The 25,401-nt window shown below is 39.0% G+C and overlaps 1 protein-coding gene across 1 annotated transcript; it reads left to right on the forward strand.

Moving 5' to 3' along the window:
• Positions 1 to 20,519: 20,519 nt before the first annotated feature.
• LOC116267144 (uncharacterized) lies at positions 20,520 to 22,011 on the forward strand. The gene has a single exon (XM_031648729.2). The coding sequence runs from the start codon at positions 20,651 to 20,653 to the stop codon at positions 21,788 to 21,790; it is 1,140 nt and encodes a 379-aa protein (XP_031504589.1). The 5' UTR covers positions 20,520 to 20,650; the 3' UTR covers positions 21,791 to 22,011.
• The last annotated feature ends 3,390 nt before the right edge of the window (positions 22,012 to 25,401 follow it).

A 25,401-nucleotide genomic window follows, 5' to 3' on the forward strand; every position in this document is an offset into this window, starting at 1 on the left:
TATAGCTTAAAGCAAAATTTTAAATTTACATATAAAATTTTGATTTTTTTTTTTTAAATGTGAGGAGCTGCTACGACCCAATTTACATATAAAATCTTCACCGTATGCATTTCATAAGCCTTTACGAAGGTTTTGTTAGCTTCAAATCACTTCATTGGGTGCATACACGTACTTTTGAATTGATTTATATGATTTGCATGTTCAAGGTGGTACATGTACCATCTGATAGCAGTGGAGAATATGTGGTAATGAAAGCTTTAATTTAATGAAGATAGCACCTACATGATCAGTGCTCTAAAAGTAGACCCGCAATAGTAACTTGTTTTCGTTCAGCGGATTAATGACACGCTTAGCATGGTGCTCCCCAACAATAAGAAAGTATGTTTTCCCATTCAGAGAACAATAATATATAGGTGCAAAGAATTGAAATGATGTTGATCCATATGTTTTGATGAATTCAGTTTGATAACGAGGATGGCACATATATTCAAATTTCATGATGATTATGCTCTCCAACATATTTTCAGTACTAGAAAGTCATTTGGGTAGCGCTGGATTGCTCCAGACCTTAGATTTGGGGCTGACTGTAGATCCGAGCATATTAGATCCAAGGATGAGAGGTTTCAAAAATCCTCGTCTGATGTTTTCTCACAAATTCTCTCTTTATCTCAACCATGGCGGTCGGTGATGATATGTTTTTTTTTTTTTTTCCTCATCTTCTCTACCACCGAAGAACAAGGTCATGGTAGATCCTCTCATGGTGACTCTCTCTCTGCATATCAAGCCCTCATCCAATGGTGGAGGTTTGTCTTTTTGCCTTTTGGTTATGGTAGCCAAGTCTTTCTCTCTCTCTGGCCTTGGCTGCCATGGCTAAAGCTTTCAAATGAGAAATATAATACACAAAATTTCTTCGTAAACCATGTTTTGGTACCTCTAATTGTGTCTCGTTTGTTAATGTCACAGTGTAAAATGGCATTTTCACGTTACATTGTGGAAGTAATTGTAGTATTGGTGTTGCAACAACAAATTATTATTTTTGCAAAGTTAGATGATAGTTACAAATAGAATATTCAATTCACATTCATGGATTATAGAAACTATCTTGAGGATGAGGATAGTGAAGACCATGAAAAATGCTGAAATATGTGTTCTGGTTAATTAATTGCAAAAGAAATCAAGCAAAGGACCTTGTTTATATAATGTGATGCAATAGATGAAAATGAATATGCAACAAATATGTTATGAGCAAGGTCATGGTCAATAGTGGATTACAATTTTACAAATGCTTTATTGATGTTCTTGTTTTTTAGATGACAGTGAGCATCGATACTCATCAATAGCCGTTTGCTCAGGTTTTGTACATGAACTATCAATGACATAATTGCATTTTTAGTGGCACATTTGTTGTATAACCAAAACGATAGATACCTTTAAGTAGTTGTTTAAACACTTTATAGAAGCAATGAATGGGGCACACCTTTACATTGTACTAATAGACTATCATATATGGCTGGATGCACATCATGGCTTTTATTTGTGACATATTTTTCAAAATGCAACAAATAACCTAAGTTGCATGAGTGCGCCAAATATGGTGGCGCACCCACGTCTACTCAAGTGTGGGTGTGGCCCGACATAGCACCCAATACGGTTAAACCCATCGGGTGTTGCTGACCCACGTCTACTCAAGTGTGGGTGTGGCCCGACATAGCACCCAATACGGTTAAACCCATCGGGTGTTGCTGACCGTACCCATTCTTCTTTTCTCTTTTTTCCCTTCTTATATGTTTCCCTCTACTACATTCCGCACCAGCACCGACACCCATGTGACATATCAAATAACATAGCTTACACATTTAGTCAAAGACATGCTCCAAGAAAAGTTTTAGAAGGCTTATACTTCCATGCAAACATACTTTTGGTTTTGCGTGAGAATAAACTATTAAGGTGTACAGCCTCAAAAGGAATATATGATTGCAAAAGTCATAAAGAAAAAAAAAATTGGTGTTGACATACGGAAGATAATTCTTTTGTATATATATGATAAACACATAAAAAGTTGAAAGCATGCATGCTAAACTTTGTTTTTAAATTTTTATTTAACATTTTTGTATTTCATGCATAGTGTAAATTATTTATTTCATGGCCTTAGGTAGTTGAAAATTGTGTGAAAGACTTCATCACACATCCCATGGCTTTGGGCATGAGAAATATTATGTGAGCCATAGATTTATACCCCCACAACAACATTCAATGGTCTAAGGAGACAAATATCCAAGCAATGAATTATAACATATAATTTGACATAATGCACAACTACCATGTGACATGAGAGACACAAGGGCCTTTTAAGACAGGAGGTATATGTTATATAAAATGTTGATGATGGGGCAGTCAATACTTACAAAAAATATAAATTGAAAACTATATTATATAATAATTCATCAAAGGTATTTTATGGGGAGAACATTAAAGACGTACATAAAGCATACACTATGCAAAGATGGACAAAACACATAAACATGTAAGATGTTAACTACAAGTCATGTAAGTCCTTTAGGTCTGTGCCGTCTCCTATTACCAACTCTTATATAGATCACTCATGCATGTTACAGAATAGGCGTTAAGAAGCAGAGAAGCCTACCAATACATGAAACAATTAATAAATGGTACACTAGAAAATGTGTCTTTCCTTCACCATTAGCCCATTCCAAGGTCAAAACAATAAAAGTGCAAGGTCACAATGAAGGTCCTACAACCCTCAACCCAAGAGAAAAGTATCATCTAAATTTAAATGCCATCTTCAGGAAGTTAGAAATCAATGTTGCAGACTGCAGTAGATTGATGCATATAGCAAATGGTGTAAAAAAGAATTCAAAATTTGCTTGTAGTCATCAAAGAATGATGTTAACAATATGAAATATAGTCACAAATAACATGTCGGAGTTTTAAACGGCGAGGTTTTTCTCGGGTATAATACCGTGAACCTAAAAAAAAGGAAAAAGGGGAAAAAATATTGTAAATTTAAAAAAAAATTTAAAAACTAAAAGTGAAAAAAAAATAAAATAAGTGAGACACTAATAACACAAACATCAAAAGTAGATTTGCAACAAATAAAAAAAAGTTTGACATTAAAAAAACTGAAAAAAATGAAAAAACTGAAAAAACGCGAAAAAATGCATTAAAAATGCATATTTCGTTTTTAATGTTTTTTTTCAAAAAAACGTATTTTTTTAAGTTTTAAACGGCATTTGCATGAACGACCAAACCATTCATGTGAGCACCATAGACTGTAGGAGACAAAAAGAAGAATAACGTAAGCAATGAAGAACAACAGAGCCATCCGCGAGAGCAACCAAGCCTTGATCAACATTGTTTGTATTAGCATAATTATTTATATGAATAATTGCATCAATTTTCAGTTTTATTGTGCCAATAAATCAGTCTATTTATTGCATCATTGTCTTTAATTACACTATTAAATAGCATTATTATTCAAATAGCCCTACAACGTTAAATTGCTCACGTTTTGTTGCATTGTTCATCTTTATCTCCAAATGACAATGGAATCGCTCTCGTGTCGCTTCACACGTATGACTAAATCACTTAACTTTGTTTAATTTGTTGTGTACATAGTTTTTACTATGGAGTTTCATGATATATGACGCTCGCTTTGACTGTGCATAGTTTTAGCTAGGGGTGAACACGAGCCGAGTCGAGCTCGTTTTCAATCAGCTCGAGCTCAGTTCGACTAATGAAACCTCGAGTTCGAGAATAGCTCGATGGAAGTAACTCAAGCTCGACTTGGCAGTTACATGTCGAGCTTGAGCTCGACTCAATTAAGGTTTAACAAACTCGTTTGAATAGAATTGATATTCATCGTTACATGTTGAGCTCGAACTTGACTCGATTAAGGCTCGATAAACGCGTAAACTTGTTTGAATATATAGACTTGATTAAGGCTCGACAAACTCTTAAACTTGTTTGAATATATAGACTTGATTAAGACTCAATAAACTCGATTAAGGCTTGAGCTCCACTCGGCAGTTACGTGCAACTTGATTACTTACGAGTCAACTCATGAACTGAACTAAAGCTCGAACTCGTTCACGAGCCGAGCTTTAACGAGTCGAACTCATTCTTCACCCCGAGTTTTAGCATGATGGTTTCACAATAAAGATGGTTTCTTTCACAATAAAGATGTATATAATGATGATGGTGTAAGATTAGCGTTTCACACAATAATGAAGATCATTTCTCAATAAAGATTGAAACATTGATGATACTTTTTAGGATTAGAGTCTTAATAACAAAGAACATCTTTATAGAGAACTTCTATCACTACAAGAGTTTTAACATTCAACAACGCAGATTACTACTGCGTTATGGTTGTGATAGTTTTCCTAACACACGTGACGCGCTGCGTTAGAAATACTAGAATTCTTTTTAACAAAAGCGTTGCGAATTCCTACCAAAGCACAATTTCTTCGGCATCAGGGAAACCGAAATGCCGCGGGAACTCTTTCTTTTTCCCGTGGGTTCTCTATTTTTTTCATCTTCTAGCTTCCGCCATAGGCCCAGAAGCCTCTTTCTTTCTATGTGAAGGGGAAAGAACGAGGAGGAAATAGCAAGGAGTAATGCAAGGTGTACTTTGGGCCATCGAACCCTCTCAAGCCTGTTGAAGAAGGCTGCCCCTGACCAGCAAGCATTCACTCTACATGAGCTTACGCTACCTTCCCCAATGCACGGCCTGTCAAATGCATTCATCAACGATCGGTGTCTTCGCCTCGGTGCCCGATGTGGCGTTGCGCTGACCTTCCCCAATACTGTTGAGGTGAGTCGCCCTTCCTCTGCTTTCCTCACTACAACAATTTTTAGCTGTAGGAACGAAGATCAATGCTAGCAGTCTCAAAAGGTTTCGTTTCCCCTGATTTTTCTAGGCCATGTTTTCATCTTTAGTTGCAACCATCACAGATTGCAGGAAAAATTCTAAAAACAAGGAAACCAGATCTTATCAAGATAAGGAAGAAACAGTAGCAAAGTGCCTTATAGCGTAGATCCTTAGTACGCTGTATATATTTCCTTCACACCATCTGTACTAATCAATAAGAATTTCTTGGTGTGTTTCTCACCGTGGACGTAGGCTTTCTTAAGCTGAACCACGTTATATTCTGTGTTTGCTCTGCTCCTACTCTGTTTTTCTATATGGTATCAAAGCCAACGATGGCATCTATTCCATCTTCCTCCACGCTGGTACAGATTTCTTATTATTATCCTTATTCTATCAACGTCTCCAACTTTGTCTCTCTTAAGCTGCAACCAGAGAACTTTCTCTTATGGAAGACACAGATTCTCGCTCTTATTGAAAGCCAAGATCTTCAAAGGCTTTCTCACTGGAGACGTTGTTGCTCCTGCTGAATTTGTCATTGATACAACTGATCCTTTAGGCCAGAAAAGGACTGTTAATCCCCAGTTCACGGCTTGGAAGAAATCAGATTGCCTCGTCAAGGGATGGATAATCAGTACCTTGACCGAAAGCGCTCTTGGTCGAGTTGTTGGTCAAGAGACATCAAGGGACATTTGGAGCTCTCTTATGGATGCCTACTCTTGCAAGTCGAGAGAGAGAGAGAGAGTTTCATCTAACTCATTTGCTAACATCTCTCAAAAAGGGTGATGATTCTGTTGATGAATACATTAACAATTCCAAAGCAGTCTGTGATGACCTTGCTGCCATTGGGAAACCTGTTGATGATGGGGCGCGAGTTTATTGGCTGCTCCAAGGACTTGGTGATGGATATGAAGCCTTTGTCGCTGCCATGATTCGACCTCCTGCTCCATCCTATGAAGAAGTTGTCTCACTCCTTCAAAGTTTTGACACTCGCCTCAAAGCTCCCATGCCCCCTTTTATGGCTATGGTGAACCAACATCAACCTAACCATAGTCATGGTCGCGAGCACGGTCGCGGTCGCGGTCGCAACTACAATAATAATAGAAGACGCAATCACAATCAGTTTCAAACCAACGATTCCCACTTTTCCAAATCTGATGATAAGAAAAACAAAAGTGTTGTTGTTTGTCAAATATGCAGAAAAAAATACCATTCCGCTATTAAGTGTTTTGAACGTTTCAATCATGGTTATCAAGCAGAAGACGCTCAACAAGACATGACTGCTCTATCCCTTGATGATGCAAACAATGCTGAATGGTTAGCCGACTCGGGAGCCTCCAGCCACATGGCTGGCAATGCGGGTAAGATTTCTAACAAGTCTATTTATCATGGTTCTGATCGTGTGATTATTGGAAATGGTCAATCTCTGCCCATAACTCATATTGGTCAAGGAAATTTGGTCGTTTGTGACTCTTATATTCCTCTCTCTAAAGTGTTATACGTTCCTCAATTGAAGAAAAATTTGTTGTCTGTAAGTCAAATAACCACAGATTTACCTTATACCTTTGAGTTTTCCTCTTCATCTTGCTGCTTAAAGGACAGGAGAACGGGCAAGACAGTGGCGCAAGGCAGTAAGAAAGATGGAGTTTACATCATTGGAGATTCTAATGGCACCATTACAGATTCTAGTCATTTCCATGAAGCTTTCTTTTCATCCAGATTTAGGCGTGTTTTTGCTGATTTTGGCACTTCAGGCTTGGTCATCCTCATTTTGGCGTCATCAAGTATCTTCATCAAAATAATTTAATTGACGTCAGCTCTTCAGTTTCTCAATATACCATCTGTCATAGTTGTCAGTTAGGCAAAGCATGTAAACTTCCGTTTCTTGAAAGAGATAATAGAGCTATGGAAGTTTTTGGAAAAATTCATTCTGACTTATGGGGACCGGCACCTGTTGCGTCGCATCTTGGGTATCGCTATTATGTCATTTTCATTGACGAGTGGTCATGATTTACATCGTTGTATCCATTAAAATGCAAGTCTGAATTTTTTGATTGTTTTGATCACTTTCGTACATTTGTCGAAACTCAGTTCAATACAAGAATAAAAATTTTTCAATCAGACATGGGAGGAGAATACACTAGTTCAAAATTTACTCAACTTTTGGGCAGTCTTGACATCAAACAACAATTTTCCTGTGCTCACACGAAACAGCAAAATGGCATGGCCGAAAGAAAACATCGAAATATTACTGAGTTAGGCTTGACTATGCTTTTTCACTCTGGGGGTTCCTAAACGATTCTGGTTTGAGGCTTTTAGCAGTACATTTTTACTCATAAATCGTCTACCCTCATCCTCCTTGAATATGGATTCGCCATACCTGAAATTTTTTGGTCGGCAACCAAAGTATGATTTCCTGCACATTTTTTGTTGTCGTTGCTTTCCATAAGGGATTATGCAAAGGACAAACTTGAGCCCAGATCCCTTCCTTGTATCTTTCTTGGATATAGTATACAACATAAAGGATACCGCTGCATATATCCGGGGACAGGCAAAATTTTCGTTTCTCGTCATGTTTGCTTTGATGAACAATATTTTCCTTATAAGAATCCTGCAAAATTATATGATGGACGTGGACTAACTCCGGATTTAATTTCTTTTGATGAATGGACTGAGCTGCATGGCTCACACAGTCAGAAATCCGTTGAACATCCTCCATCCAGCGTAGTTGATGATCAGCCTACTATTCATGAAGGAAATGCTGGCCACCCTCAAGACATTCTCATACAGTCTTGTGTTGGAACGTCTCTTGACACTGCCCAAGAACAACTAGCAATCGATCATATAAGTTCAGATAGTTCTACCCATATGGATCAACATCAGGACGTCAATAGTGTGCTACTGGATACAGACCATCTTGCAAGCCCTGAAACAAATGTTCCATCTCAGACTTCTACGGATTGTATCGCTAGTCCTGTGAGAACCATGACCACCAGATCTATGGTGGGGACATATAAGCCTAATCCAATGTATGCTAATCTTCATGTCTTATATGAGAACATTCCCAAAGAACCCACTAATGTCAATCAAGCTTTGCGACACACTGGATGGAAGAAAGCTATGGACGATGAGGAGAAGGCTCTCATTGAAAATAGAACTTGGGTTTTAGTTCCTTATGACCACACGATGAACTTGGTAGGATCCAAATGGGTGTTTAAAACAAAGTCAAAATCCGACGGGACCCTAGACAAACTGAAGGCCAGACTTGTTGCTCGGGGATTCTCTCAAAAGGAGGGCATAGATTTTCATGAGACATTTTCTCCGATTGTGCGACAAACCACGGTTCGAATGGTTATCATTGTTGCTCTTGTTAAAGGATGGGCTCTCAGGCAGCTGGATATTTAAAATGCTTTCTTGCATGGGATGATTCGTGAAGACGTGTACATGCGGCAACCCCCTGGATACATAGATGAATCCAAACATGATCATGTCTTTATATGGTTTGAAGCAAGTCACAAGCATGGTATGTCAGGTTAAGTACTTTTCTCCTTGATTATGGGTTTTCTATCAGTTTTGTCGATCCCTCCATGTTCACCTTGCATCAAGGACCTGTTACTCTCATACTTTTAATATATGTTGATGATATGACTCTAACAGGAAGTTGTGCTTTAGCCTTGCAAAAATTTGTTGATACCTTCTGCAGTGAGTTTCCTGTTAAGGATCTTGGTCACCTAACTTATTTTTTAGGCATTGAAGTTGCCTTGACAAATTAGGGCCTCATACTGTGTCAAACAAAGTATGCAAAGGATATTTTGGAAAAGGCTAAGATGGAAGACTCTAAGCCCTGTAACACTCCCATGAGTACAAAAATACATAAACTACAAGCAGAAGACAAGTCTTTTGACGATGTTACCTTTTATAGGCAAGTTGTTGGTTCACTTCAGTATCTTTGTCTTACTCGTCCGGACATCTCGTTTGTCGTCAATTACATCAGCTAATTTATGCATGCCCCGTTACACTCTCACTTTCAAATGATTAAACGTATTCTGCGTTATGTGAAAGGAACTCTACATTTTGGGCTTCAAATTTTGAAGCAAAGTACCTTGGATATATATGCCTTTTCAGATTCTGATTGGGCAGGTTGCTCCTATACCAGACGCTCAACCACCGGTTTCTGTATATACCTTGGTGCTAATTGTATTACTTGGAGTGCCAAGAAACAAAATACTATTTCTCGGTCCAGTGCTGAGGCCGAGTACCGAGCCATGGCATTGACAGCAGCGGAGCTTACATGGGTTCAGTTCCTAATGAAAGACAGGGGGATTCAAATAGATAAGGTCCCCATGCTATATTGTGATAATAAAAGTTTCCTCTTTATGGCAGCAAACCCTGTGGCTCATGGAAGAAGCAAGCACATTCAAATTGATTTTCACTATGTTCGAGAACGTGTCACTCGAAAACAGCTTGCGACAAAATTTATCTGTTCCAAAAATTAGATTGCGGACGTCTTTACCAAAAGTCTAGCCAAGCAAGTCTTCAATAGTTTACGGATCAAACTCGGTCTTGTTCTGCGGCATAGTTTGAAGGGGAGTGTTAGCAATTATGGAAAGAAGATCACCACAGATTGAAGAGAAAATCAGTCGCATAACAGCCAACGGCCTGATCTTTTGGTTAGGGATGAAGATGGCAAACCATCACAGATTGCAGGAAAAATTCTAAAAACAAGGAAACCAGATCTTATCAAGATAAGGAAGAAATCTTTTGTAACAAATGCAGTAGCAAACTGCCTTATAGCGTAGATCCTTAGTACGCTATATATATATATATCCTTCACACCATCTGTACTGATCAATAAGAATTTCTTGGTGTGTTTCTCACCGTGGACGTAGGCTTTCTTAAGCTGAACCACGTTATATTATGTGTTTGCTCTGCTCCTACTCTGTTTTTCTATACCTCCGTCAACCAAAAGGCATCTATCATTCCTCCACAAAGAACATACTCATGACACGCCAATTGTTCTCGCCATGTATCTCTCGTGGATTGCATATGCTTCTGTCCTCCTTACATGATTAACCAGCTAATATAAAGGGAAAATTTTGTTTACATTCGTGTACTATCTATGCACTTGCGTAAGAAACAATTTTATAGAGGAAGGCCAGCAATCGACGACCTGATTGACAATAGATAGTAGTTGAGCTAGGTTTTAGCAGCATTTTCTTCAATTGTTCCGGTAGCTTTTCTCAAATCCCTAACTTTTTCCATTCTCTTGCCTCTTCTGTAGTAATTATTGTCGATCATTGTTTAAGAACAACTAACAGTTTTTTTTTTTTTTTTGGTCTGCCTTTTTTGGTGGAGGTCCAGTTGAGGGCCGCAAAGGTCTCAGCCACTACATGTGCGTCTTCGGCAGGGCGTTGCCACTTGAAAGCAGAGGTGAGCGTGAGGGAGAGGGAGAAGGTGAATAAAAGGGAGACGAAAATTAGGCGAGACATTTGCGAAATGTCTTATTGCAGATTGTGTTTAGTTTGTAGGCGAAGGTAGACGCAAGAGTTACTCCCCTTTTATAATCTCTCTCTCTCTCTCGGTGCGTAAAAGATATTTCTAAGTGGAATCCATTGACTTACACGGGACGGCTGGCTTACGCGTTTCTGTGTGTTTTCAAGCAGTTCTATTCCTGTTTGCCTCAATTGGAACTCATGACGTGTGGAAAACTAAGGTATAAAGGAGAATCTTAGTATCTACCTACCTCTCTCTTTCTCTCTCTCTGCACATAGTTCTATCCATTAGAGCACCACAAATGTTGAAATTTCTTTTGTTTGTGAGCATTAAAATTGTGTTCTAAGTGTCCCGCATGCCCCATCATATTTATGGTTTTCAATTTTCCAGAGGGACTAATATCAACCATTAATGTGAGGCAGAGCTGTTAGAGAGTGGGCGTCAGGCGAGATGTAGTCCTTTCGTCGGCAGTTATTGGGAACCAAACTTCGTATTTCCCTGGTGTACCTTGCAATGGGCATGGAAGGGAAGGTGCTGCTTCTTCCTTTCTTCCCGGGCAATGATCGAGTTCAGTTCTCGACTAATTGAGCGAGTGTTAACATATAGTAAGTGTACCCGTCAAACCTTGGTTCTGTCAGTGTTTGACGAGTTCTCTTCTTTCAATGTCATTGTTGAAGCTTCTGAAGGTCAATTAGACCAGAGCAATGGCTTAAGGTCAAGTCACATAAGAGCAAAGCCTTCTTATTAAGAGTGCTTCTCCTATGTGAGCTCATTCGTTTCATTGTTTTAAGGAAGGGAATTCATCAGAGTTTGATGTTGGGCACCATTCATCATAAGGTTGAATTCATTTCAGTAAGTGCCAATAACAGTTCGTTGACGGGAACGGTCATATCCATCTATTACTTCGGATACCGATGATCTGTATCAGCCCACATAAAATTTTTGTTGGTTCTATCTAAGTCGCTTGGACCATTCTTAAAGATTTTTGAGAGCCCTTTGATCTGGAGTATAAATGGCATTCAACTCAAGATGCCTTGTACCTGATCCACGTCGGCTCTGTTCATGACAGGGGAAGCGATGAGCAAGAAAATTATCTATTCCATTAGTAGATATGGTTTGTAGGATTGCTTCTTGCTTTTCGCTTGATGATTTATTTTTTGAGCTTCTTTCTCACTCTGGTTGTTGATGAGATAAATGCGTTAGTATAGTATACGTTTTTTATTGAATATAATTAGATGCTTGTTGGCAAATCATCTTTCTCTTTTGTTAGTAGCATGACAGTAGCTTCTCATGTAATTAAAGCAAGCTGTTTGAAGCTCAAAATGTACCCACTGAATGCTAGGTATTTCTTGAATAGCTTCTTATATCTGTGAGCATGTTGCAAGTTTCTCTGTATCCTTTAAAAGTGGAATCACATAAAAAATGTCAAGCAAAGATCTTCGAGTCATCAAAACCAAAGCATCAGTGATCTCATGTAAATTATGTGATCATTCTCAGAAAAATCAGCAGTTAATTAATTAATTACTGCTTAATTAATGTTTTCTATATATATATATATATCATACTCACAAAAAACGTGTTTTTTTTCCAAAAAAAATGCGAAGTGAACACTGAAACAACATAACTACAAACTGGAACCTTGATCTCCTAAAGCTAATGCTATTATGCGAAATCCACTAGAACAAAAATTTAACTATTCTATGAATATTGCCATGCAATGAACATAAAGCTAACCTACATGGGAGATAACTAAAACTTTGAACACTTATGCGTATAAAAATGCTAAACTAGCTACCTAACATGCAGCTCATACTTTAATGAAGAAGCAAAATCTTAAGATGTACACACCCTCAAATAGCACATAAATCCTCAACCTACTCCAAATGACTTGATCTTCTCCAGGAGAACTACCAGCCCCTAAGCTACATTGAACCTGATTATAAAAAAGTTAAGATTAATGCGTGACTTTTTTATTCTAGCATGACAAACTACCAAAATTAGCACAAAATGAAGAAAAATGATAAGCTGTGCATTTGATATTATGGAATCAGAGTTTCAATGCAAGGGATTACGAACACCATGAAACTCTCTCTCCAAGGATGAAATGCAAATGAAGAGGACGTCCCCTATATCCAGCCCTAGTTTCAATATTTTTCAAAAGCACAAAATTAATACTTCTTTATAAAATAATTTATGAAAACCTCATGAAATTTTTAAAACGCATCCTTGGTCCTAGGCACCCCTCTTTAAAATTTCTTTGAAATTTTTAACTTACGGCCGAATATAGTGGCATGGGGTGGTTCTACATCAAAATTTGTTCCAGAAGTCCATAATATGAAGAACTTTATTGAATATGGCCTAGATTTGCTCTGAATCATGAAAGCACTCACATCTTCCTCAAATTAAGTCTGAATTGATTGAAATATGAAGTACAACTCCTTGGCACATTAAACAACAGAGACATGAGTTTTACACACTCAAAAGACCAATGAACACATCCATTTAATAATGGAAATATGATACATTTCATACATCATCAAAATTCCCCATGCTTTGCTAGTGTCCAGAGATAACCTTTGTGGTGGCCCAAAATAATACAGATTTGTTCACGTTGTAGTAGTACAACAATCATATGGATGTGTGAAGTCCAAGAAGAGTTACTCAACCTACCTTAAGACACCCAGGTTGAGAAGGTGAGAGCCCAACACTCCAAGTATATCACACAACGATACTCTAGGGCCTTGCATCGCCAGTACTCCGAGCATGCGAGACCAGTGGTGAGGGCGGAACGTATTCCAAATATATTAGCACAACCCGCTGGTCTCTAATCAATTATTCTTTCTTAACTTATCAATATAAGAGCACATTCACAATAAGTCTGGCTAGCACATGATGTTGGTTCACTTCACGAGTGCATCTATACCTCAAATCACCTCCATAAAAAATGTCACACATTCAATCAATACTCTTAGTTAGCCATCATATTTGATGGATACTTCTACCTGTTAAGTGCATTCAATCAAAATCACTGCCCAATGGCAAAGCAAACAAAAATTTCATAACATTCACAACAATCAAACAATAACAATTAAGAACCACAAAAAGTAGTCTCAATTCATGATTGGCTCATAGCTGTCCTATACAAATATCAAGTTAGGATGCTCACTAATGCACAATCGAGGTCGATGACATACTCAATTCTATACTCTACCAAATTTATCCTAAGTAATTATAATTTTTAGCAGGCATATACCGTCACATAATAATTTAAAAACAATCAATCAATCTCATAATCAGTCAATCTCACACATGCATTCACAAGGCAATAATCACGTTATATCACACATCATTCCCACAAAACACAGTCATATGATCCAACGATCCCAAAAAACCCATGCTTAAGAATATAACACACACTCCATATTTGTTTTCAGGTAGGGATTTGGCTAAAATGCCACCATACTTATCACGTGTCTACACAAAGACCCAAAATCGCCTTGAGCTCCAAATCCTATCACTCAAGGTCTACTTGATGTGCTCGGTTCACTTGCAAAAGTTCAAACGATAAGTTTTTCGCTTCACTTCGCTCTAAAATCTATTTAAGTAAGAAGTAAGACCATTGAAGTATAAGTTATTGTCTCAAGAGAAACAGAAGGTAAAATCGGCTCGTAGAATCCTCCAACAGGTTTTTTCCATATTTCAAAGGTTATGACCGATCGATTTAAGCTCCAAGACCTCGATTCAATCTATCAATAGTATGTTTCTCAACTTGCTTTCTTAGTTGAGGCGTCATCCTAGCAATCATGCTTCTCCATTCGTCAATTCGATTATGACAACTCTAGCTCACTAGTAAGAGCGTAAAATTAATCGAATCCCCAAAAATAAGCATTATCATCGCACCCTAGTGTAGGCCTGAATCCTAATAATTTACACGTTCGGTTGTCCCTTCAAATCATAATTTCACATGTAGACCTGCATTAGTATTCTTTCCCCACAAGCGACGTAATATTCATATCACAATAGCATGCATCAAAAGTTCATTAAAATAGTCCTCTCCACATTATCAAAATATGTACCATGCTCCTTAACCACTTCATGTATTAACCTATCATACTAAAAATATCATTATGTACATTCTTAGAGTAAACATCTACTTTAGTCATACCCACCCTTTTTACATAGTCTTAGCTGTTGTAGGTATGCCCGGCAGCCACCCGAAACACTTGATCAATCACCAAATGGCAGAGACTATATTATGCTGTCGTCGCCTCCAACATACTCCATTTGCTGGTATGTGGTGAAAAACGTATTCCTCCAATACCAAAACCAAGACAATCCTAAAGAGCGTGAGAATGAGCAAGAGAGATCAAAAGAACAATAGAAGAGGGCATCCAGTTGAGAGGGAGAAGGTTCGGCTGAGGGGCTGAGGTCGAGAATGAGTGAGAGGTTGATATAGGGTTCGGCTGAGGGAGACACACACGGAAGAGGGAGAAGGACAGAGAGACGAAGGGGGAGACAAAAAGGGCGAGAATGAGAAGCGGGGAAAAAGAAAAAAAAAAGAGGAGAGGGGGAGCGTGCGGGAGACCAGAGGGAGTCCGTGAGAGAGGACTCAGTTAAGGGAGAACTCGAGGTGAGATAGAGGGTGAGAGTGAGAGACAGTGTGCGCGAGAGAAAGTTGGCGGCAAAGAGAAAGGAGACAGAGAGAAATCGAGAGGAAGGATGGCTTACCTCAACGCCGCTGCCCTTCACCTCTGCCGCCTCTGCGTCTTCCTCTACTGACTCTTAAGTGCCTATAGAAATTTGGCTTATGTACACTAAAAGACATGGATTATTTTATGTAATGAGTAATAATGGGTTATTTTATGTAATGAGTAATAATGTTTTGAATGTGGACGTATGTGAAACTAAGTCCACTTACCAGCCAAAATTTAGTATATCTAAGTGGAACAAGCCAATAGAGTTTGTCTATAAAATCATAGAACGAAAACAAAATTTGTAGTCAAAGCCGCATGCAGTTGCACATTATAATATCAGACGTTCCATATGTCAGAAAAGTTGCAATAATCAGCTTTTTCCTTCAGTATGTAGGATGCCATGTTTTCAAAGTTGTTAATTTTAACACAATTTGATTTCATAGCCAGGCTCATTCAACAAGATAGAAGCCACGAAAATCGATTATTGGCTCCATTTTAGGAGACGAACGCTGTGTTCCTTTAAGTGACTAAAATTTGTTTCCGCATTGGATTGTGGAACACTAGGAGATCGTTACAGATTTAAACGGTTAGCTAGGATATGGTTTTTGTGCTTCAGGGGTGTCATGTTTCGAAAGAGCCCCGGCAGATCCTCCCATGCTGTTGCCAGCTATCACCGGGGAATTTGTTGTTAAAAGAAAATCACCAGATCATGGTTTATGGTATAGTACTCAGGGTTTATGATGGCTTTAGTGATGATTTCAGGCAAGAACAGGGCCAACAATTTTTCATAAGTGTGGTCGCATTATAGTTTCAAAAATTTTGACATGGGCTAAAATGTTATTTTTTAATTTTTTTTATATAAGATGTAAGAACTTTTTTAGGTTTTGGCACTCATTTCAGATTTTTTTAGCGATCAATTTTTAAAGTTTATGTGTCTATAACTATGTAACATACACAACATTATATATATATATATATATATATATATATATATATATATATATATATATATATATATATATATATATAGGGGCGGAGGGGGGTGGGGCCGCCCGGGCCATGGCCTGGATGAGCGCAAGAAAAAAAAAATTTACATTGAAAAAATCAAATTTTTTTAGTTTGGCCCGACTGGTCGCTCCTCATCGCTCTTCTTGGCCCGGCCCGCGAATCGTTTTGGCCCGACCCTAGAAAAAATCCTGGCTCCGCCCCTTTACATATATATATATATATATATATGTGTACCGTCAGTAACGTACCTGCCCTTACCAGCTGTATATGTGAGAGATTGAGATGGACGAATGATCGGAGGAACTATATATATATATATATATATATATATTCACAAATTAATATTAAGAGTTTGCATTCATACTAGGCTTCTTACATAGGCATGGGCATAGGACTGGCCTGACATCCGAAACTCGAGTCGGGCCTTGCCTGGTTAAAATTTAAAAAATATATTTTTAATATAAAATCATATATAAATATAATTAATGATAATAAAGTATTATTGTTATATATAAAAGTCAATAAAATTAAAATTAGAAAAATCTTATTGAATTGAACCAGACTTAGTGGGGCCTACTCGGGGTGACTCGATAACTTATCCGGCCAGATGCCATTTTCAAGCCCGAGTCAAGCCGTGTACCGGGTAACTGGCCTGATGGTTAAGCTTAGGTATGTCAAACGTGTAGATATGTGTGTGTCAAACTATGGTGTCATTCTATGCTTGAACTTCAGCAAAATAACCGTTAAAAAAATGAGTAGTCAAAGGAAAAGATTACATTCATCACTATGGTGTGCCAGCAACGTTTATAGTGTGCCAGCAACGTTTATGTCCCCAAAAAGATGAGTAGTCAAAAGAAAATATGGTGTGCCAGCAACATTTATGTCCCTCCGCGCACATTATTCCCGTTGTGTGGGTGCCTTCCATTAATCATGTGCCAAAGGTTCAAACAAGAAAATCTCATATATCTTTTTTTTTTTTTTCAATTTATGTTGCTTCATTAGTACACCAGCAGTCTGATTTCGCCCATGAGAAAGTACCAACTTGTCCTAGACAACATGGACAATACAGAACCCGTTCTTTTCTTCTCGGGAAATTTCTTGCAAATGCACTTAAAATTTTTGATATTAGGAAACGCACACGTTTGGCTCTTTCATCTTGTTAAAAACATACCCTGAGTTCTGCATCATTTGTTCAGTTAAACCTAGGTTGTTACAGACCTAAGTAAGGTTAACGAGCTTAAATGTCTAAAATAATTACAATAAAAGTGAATTTTATATTCATTACTTTGCATTGGTCGGCCCATTTAACCATACCTAATAATATTCTTAGACGTTGAGCTATATGCTAGCTAGTTCTTTTTCATTAATATCTGCAATATTAGTTAATTCTTTTTAATTAATGCTACAGAGTTGCCAAGAGAAACCTCAATATATTTCCGACGACCATTGTGGATAATAAAAACATTGTTTCAGGTGGGCCGAGAGACAGGCTGAAGCCTCTACCCAACCCCTCATTTTATTAGGGTAGAGGGCATGTTTTCGCTGCCTTGGGTGCTACTCCTATTATGCTTCAACTTTACATGTTGGTAAATTTCATTCTGATTTAAAATAAGCAGAGTCAAAATATTACTTAATAGTTGATATTTTTAAAGTAAACTCATGTGTTTTTCCCAAATTAGCTCAAAAAAACCAAGGGTATGTAATTAGGAGTATTTTTAAGTACAAAAAATTTTATGCATGTTTTGAAATATTTCTTTCTTCTTTCTTTATTTGAAAATTGAAAACAATTTCAAATTGCCTAGTTGGTAGTATTGATGCGCCTTAATTTGATATTGACTTCACGGGCCATGTATATATTCGCCAAGCAAATTACCATACATGATAATCTTGAATGTTTTTTGAAATTTGAGTTAGTGTACTGTGTTTTGTTGTTTAGCCTGTTGAGGAGCCAACCCGCAAACGCTGAGATCCATGGACCCGGGCAAGATCTATATGACGCCTGCTCCGGCCCAAATCCAAGTACGGGAACACCTCAGATGGTTCAGATCCAACAACCTGGACAGGGACCCAGCTCAACCATGGAGACATAAGAGCACGTCCGACACATATATAGTCAGGGAATGGCATGGTGGATCTGAACCAACAAATAGGACCCATCTACCATCATGCATCTCATTATACCATTTTCAAATTGATGCTCAAGTTTATGAATGCAGAGATAATTAAGAGATAGTGAATGCATTTCAGATAATGAAGAGATAGAGAGAGAGAGAGAGAGTGAATGTATTTCAGTTTGATTTTCGTATGTGCTATTTCTTTCAACTATAAAAGATGGATGTATGACCACAAACAGAACCAAAATTTTTTCATTAGGCGGACCGAATTAAAGTTTTTAAATTTTGACTACAGTCAAAATATCATTTTTCAAAATTTTTATATAAAACAAGCAAATGTATGACTGCTCCCCACTTAGGTCCCGATCCTGCCTTGTCTCCGCCCCTCTGCATGGCATGCTAGTTGATATATGACCGCTCCCCACTTAGGTTTCGATCTTGCCCTAGACCCCGGGGTATCTCTTTGGTGTTATACTTTTCTTTTTCCATGTTTTTGATTTGGATCTTGGATCAGAGTCCAAATAATCAAATATGTTGGCAAGCAAGTATGTGATCCATATACGCTCACAGGACTGGGTTCAGCATAAAGTTTGCGCTTGATTTTGTTACATCCGAACCTGAAATCGGTGGTAAGTCCACATAAGGCGTGTTGGATGGTATTGGATCTCAGATCTGAGACTGATCTCAAATCCCTCTATACAATAAACAAACACTGGACTCACCATTTAATAAAAATAAGGATTTGAGATCGATCAGAGATCGGAGGCAACAAAAGCCTCTACTATGACGCATAAGATGCCATCGATCCGGGTCAGAAGTCTTATCCAAATTTGGTTCTGTCAGGTCCAATTAAATCGAATCTGGTTTCACGTTCATCACAGGTTGAGAGAGAGAGAGACAGGACCATTTCACACAAAGACATCATGAATTCCGTGATCCAAAGTCCTGACTCCAAATGGACCGTCAACCCATTCACCTCCCGCAGAAGAGAGAGGAAAGGACAGATCACAAGAATAGCAGTAGAATCCACAACCATTTATGATGCAAGAACAGAAAAGACAGAACAGAAAATGGAATTAATGGTGATTCTCTGCGACGATGGCGGAGATTCATAGGAGATAGAGAGAGAGAGAGAGAGAGAGGAGCGAATTTATGGCGACATGCCTTGGAGCAGCAGGAGCAATTTAATGAGGAAAGGCCACTGCTCTCTCATGCCATGAAGACGAAGGGTGCACTCATCCTCATAAATGAGGCCGTGCCAGGCCAACCAGACTTCTCTTCCACTCAATTTGACCGCTGTTGCCTCTTTTAAGAAACTACCAACGGTCCACGACCCACTTGAACCCCCCTTTCTCCCCTTTCAGATTTAAAATTTGAAGCACAGCTTCTGTCTTCTTCGTCTTCTTCTGGTCTATTCCAGAAACGAAACATGCTTGCTAAGTGAAGTGAAGTAATTGGTCACCAAATCGTAGTTGCAGTGGCGGAGTTTGGATTTTTTTAGCTGAGGAATACATGGAGTCGCCAACTTCTTTGGACATCACATGTGACTGAAAGGATGTTTAACAGAGTTTTTGAAGGTCTGGTGCGAGTATTTGCTCACACCAGCCACACTGTAGCTCCGCTGTTGTGTGATGGGTAACCAGTAGCTAGATAGTTAGACAATATCAAACGTTCACTTAATTAGTTGCACGCAGTGTATTTTTGTAAGTAGATCAAAATTCTGCCCGTGGTTCTTATGCTTCAAAGTTTGTGCATATCTTTTATCTGTTTCTTTGAAAACTTCTTGCAACTTAAGCATCCTGTTTGAAAATTGTTCACAAGTTAAAGATAAAAACGTGTTTTTGAAGTCTTTGCCAAAGCTTTCATTTGTCAAAATTTTTAAACCCTAGCTCTTTAACCTGTACAACAGTGACAAAACCCCACTTTTTAGTCCCAGAGGATCCAGAAACATAGAAAACAAAACATGCACAAAAAAAATTGTGTTCCAATCCCCAAGACAATCTAAAAAATCCATAGAAAAAGCGTCGGTTTCGAAATTGCACGATAATCCAAGAAAAACAAGTCATTAAAATACTTAGAAAAATGAGGCTGCGAAATACCACCAGCAGACCATGATTTAAAAAAAAGAAATGAAATGAAAGAAAGAAGGAAATAGAAGAGGCCAACCAACATGAGTGCAATTAAACTAATGAATTATTAAAGTAATTAAATGCATATTTGGTGGAGCCCGCCACCCTTTCAACACCGGGCATCAAGCAGCCTGTTCCCTTCATAACAACTCATTTCTTCTGTACCGTCTCCTTCTTTATAACAGCCCCTGTGCCCACCCTCCCAGAACCGCCATTAATGCCCTCCCAGAAGTAGAGCCCTGTCTCAGACGAACAAGAAGAATACAGCCTCTCTCTTTCTCTCTCTGCGATTCAAAAAAACCCACTCTCTTTCTCATTGCAAAGATGATGTCTCTCAAGTCGCTGTTCACCCCTAAGGAGATGTGGGCATGCGGCCACCCCAAAACTGAGTCCTTCAGAGTGGCTCCAGATGCTTACAGGAGCGTCAACAACATGTACGTCTACTCGGAGGCGAATGATGCCGTCTCTGAGCCCGGCAACTGGTTCGAGTCGGACTCGTCGGCGGCATCGACGTCGGAGGTTTCCTCTTCGGGGGATTCCGGCGAGGCAGCACCGGAGCTTCTGGTGGAGGGCATGAGAAGCCTGCGGTCAGACAGGTTCTTCTTCGAGCCCGACCGCACCAAATCCATAGTGGAGGAAGGCAAGGACAAGCGCAGCTGTTTCGTGCCGTTTTTGAAGGTCGAGGGCGGCTTAGAGAGAGAGAAAAGTGCTGGATTTTTGTTGGTTAAGGAGGGGAAGAAGGTGGGGAGTGGTTTACAGGGCGAGAAAGAGAATGGGTTTTTCTTGTTTAATGAAGACAAGAAGGTGGGCAGTACTGGCTTAGAAAGACAAACTGGCAACGGGTTTCTCTTGCTCAAGGAGGATCAGAAGGTGGGCAATGGTTTACAGAGAGAAACCAGTCATGGGACGTTTCGTTCAGGAAGGGAGAAAGTGAGGTTGGTTGGTGGTTTCAAGGAGGAAGCCGGTGGTGGATTACTGACTCTGGGGGCGCAGCTGAAGGTAGAGAACGGATTCGAAATGAAAGAGGATGATATCACTGGTGATTTTGTATTATCACAGAGAGAAAGGAGCAGGCTGTTGGGTAGCGCGGATTGTGAGAGGAAGAAGAGCGATGGATTTTTTGTTTATGATGGGGATCTGATGGATGTCGAGAGGGAGAAGAAGGATTGGCTCTTGGGTCTTGATCAGGGAGATGCTGCCGAGGTCCTGACGTTTGACGAGAGCATGATGATGGTGATGGACTCGGAGGACCCTTACAAGGATTTCAGGGTTTCCATGGAGGAGATGGTGGAGGCCTACGGATTGAGCGAGTGGGAGTGCTTGGAAGAAATGCTGGTGTGGTACTTGAGGGCGAACGGGAGGAGTGCTCACAGGTACATCATGGGCGCCTTCGTCGATCTGCTTGTATCGATCGTTTCTCCTTCTCATGGAAATGGCGCTGAAATCCTGCGAAGATTTCGATGAGCAGAAGATGAAACGAAACTAAAGCGACGAGCTTCTGTAGAGAACTGCTGAGTTGTGGCTTTGAGTGCGATTCTTGTATGTATATTACTAGTTTTAGATTATCAGAAAACCATTACTTCTCTTGCTCTCCCTCTCTCTCACGACAAGCAAGATGAAGAAGTGAAGATTTTCATTGTTGTTAGTGCGATCTTCCACATTTCAAGCAATGATGCTTTCTCCAAGTTTTGCCTGAAACTGGACTAGTAGTCTCTTGTGTTCGCCTTGAATCGTTTCGTTTCTTTGCCGTCGTAACTATAGCGACGTACAGACTACAAAACCGCAGAGACGAGCACACACAGACGGAGACATGCGCGCGTGCGCGCAAGAGCAGACGCACGCACACGTTAACAGGGAGACTGACATGGAGGCGTGCGCGTGCATGCACACACGGACAGAAAGCTCGTGTGCTTTTCTCAATTCTCGTGGCCATAATCTCTCTCTCTCTCTCTCTGGGGGCGCCGCTGTTGGGTCTGAAACGGAAGAACACCGTCCGGTTTTTCCATGTGGGTCCCACATGGGACCAGGGAACGACGTATAAAAACTTAGAATGAGCCATTAATTGCTTTTTGGCGATATACGATCCCTTCAATTTAATGCCGGCCGATGGACATATTTTTGTTATCTAATATTAATTTTACTTAGACAAAGATGATCTTGATTGCAAGAGAGAGAAATTTTCATGTCATATAAATCTTCGTGGAATCATGAATACCTAATGCAATGCCATATAAATCATCTACCACAACTCCTGCGCGACCGGTCTAAAAGGGAATCAACTTGCATTTTATTGTATAAACTGTGGCTGTTTATGCACATGCACATCTATCTGTTCCTTCCATATATAATTTCCTGCTTGTTTATTTTGGTTAAGAGATCATGAATCTCACCTAATTCCTTTAAATCTTCATTTGTCTACATGGTATGGTAGATGAGGACAAAGAAAGCTTCCTAAATAACAAAGTTGTCGCTTCATAGGCAAGCAGAGTAGGCCTTGATGATTAATGTCAACCACTTTCTTTCTTTTAAGGCTATTGTTATTGTTTTAAATATCTTTAAGAAGGCATAGCCTTTTCAACCTTTAGCAATTCCACCTTCATCACCAAAGATTACAAGCACTTTTGTAATCTTTGATAAGACTAAGAAGCAGATTAAGTTAATTTCCACAAAGAAAACATGGGAGCACACATCTATTCCCAATTACTCAAGCATAATATGTTTTAAGTTACCTATGACAATTTGGCACATATTATCACCTAGCCTAATATGGGCTGGTGTGGCAATTGCCCACATCAGTCCCATGAAACTTATTTGCTTTCATCTTAATGCTACTTATTCATATCTTGACTCTCCCTTAAAAGTTTCAATTTAAAGTGTCAGTGCTTCTAACCCTTTTCCTTGAGAGGTGTAGCATAGCTGGTTGGCTTACATCTTCAATTTGATTGTCTTTAGTGCTATTTTTCTAGGCTACAAATAGTGGTATGAATGACACTCGAATTGAATGGTGTACTGGCATATTCAAACCATAGAAGTGGGCAAAACGGGGGTGGCTTTACTTCTTATAAGCCACCGGTGCCCTTGAGTTTTTGAAACCAAATTCAACTAGATGAATTATACTCTTTTAGATTCGTGGGGTTCAAATTTGGTTTTAACCTCGATCAAAATTAGCTTGTAACACTAAATTCCATTAGAGCTGAATTATACTTTGTTAGAGAGAGAAAACCCTAGACAACCTCCAACTACCAACCTCTGTCAGGTGAATACCATGAGAAAGCTCATACTCCACGATGACAGTAATGTGAGACTTGAGCTAAAGCCTTCAACTTGGCACCATTCACAGTTCCAGCTTCTAATCTCATGTTCACTAATTGAAAGTCATTAAGGGCTTGTTTGGTAAACGTAACCTTTTGTAATTATTCCATACATATGCCTAAAAATTGAAACAGATTCATAAATTACTCTTGAAGATGATTAATAAATTTATTCCAATCTTTAAGTTATTTTCGTAAAACTATTTGCCAAACATACCTTGAAAATATGTATCAGCTAAGGCCAAGGGGTTTGAGATCAATGAGAAAACATAGATTGGAGTCCATCTAACAAATTAATTTCACGTTCACTTTTGGCAGGTGTACATTTCATTAGTAAAGAGAATCAACCCCATGCAACATACATTGGTGCTCATATTAACACAGAACCGTTGTCACTACATCCAATTTGTGATGCTTTTACAGGGTCATTGATTCCATCCATTCATTCTTGTAGCTCTTACTAGAAGATTAACATGAGCAGCTTAGGCCAGGCCTGGGCAACGGGTCAGGCTGGGCCGGGCCGGCTCGATTGGGCCCGAACCCGATAGATCGGCCCAGCCTGATTGGGCCCGGTCCCGATAGGTCGGCCCAGCCCGATTGGGCCCGGGCCCGATAGGTCGGCCCGGCCCGTTTACATTAAAAGTTTTTTTTAGTATTATTAAATGTATTTTATATTTTAAAAAATTATTTTAGAATTAAAAATAATAATTTTTAATTTTAAATGGGTCGGGCCCGAGCCGAGACCCAGGCTATCGGGCCGGGCCCGGGCCAGGCTCACCGGCCCAATGCCCACCCTTAACTTAGGCAATCATCCATGTAAGCACTGCATGATATTTTTTTTTAATGCTTATTTGGGGGAAACCACATTCGGTGTAAAACTCTCAAAACTATATGTATATATTTTTAAGGTTCTGTGTTTGAAGACTTGAATGAATATATGGTATACCATTTGAGTGTCGTGTTTGCTATCATTTGTAAGGTTGATCGAAAGGTAATTCTTCATTATGCTAAATATTATTTACGTTACTTATGGCTAATGATATTTGGCTCGAACGTCTGTTAATGTTTGGTTCCTATGTAAAACGCTTTACCTGCCACGTATGGAACAGTCCCACTTTCACTGGGTCAACTTGTCAGCAGATGTCCTTGTATGTGGATCAATTGTCCGTATCGTCCGCCTGAAATTTTTTTTGAAAAAAAAAAAGAAGACAAATTATTTAATTACTCACAAGTTGGTGGGCTTTTCCATTACTTTGTATGGAAAAATTAAATTATTGGCTTTTATGGCGGGCTGTCGCTTGGTTTAGCAATTACCAACAAGTACGAAGATTCTGTTTGTTTGTCGACCGAATCAAACGGTTGATTATGGCTAAAGAACGACTATTCATTTGGCCGCTTTCCTTATCATTAATGCTGGGAATTTACATTTGGCCATTAATTCTTTACATTCTCAGCACTTAAAAGCATCTATTCTTTCTCTCTCTAACCTATTCTTTCTCTCTCTAACCAAGTGGTGGGGAATTTCACCGGTCAAGTTGGGTGGCACCACTTCTTTAGTTTGATTTTTGGAGGGTGCTATCTTAATAACATTGAAGAATAATGTTATTTTTGACATTAAAAGTGTTATTATGAGGCTAAATAGATCAGTTTATATCCCCCCTCTTCTCCCCTCTCCTCTCTCTCTCTCTCTCTCTATATATATATATATATATATATATATATATATATATATATAAGATTTGGTCATTCAGCTTTTTTTTGGCC

Source organism: Nymphaea colorata, chromosome 13 (genome assembly GCF_008831285.2).
Source record: "Nymphaea colorata isolate Beijing-Zhang1983 chromosome 13, ASM883128v2, whole genome shotgun sequence".
NCBI lineage: Eukaryota > Viridiplantae > Streptophyta > Magnoliopsida > Nymphaeales > Nymphaeaceae > Nymphaea > Nymphaea colorata.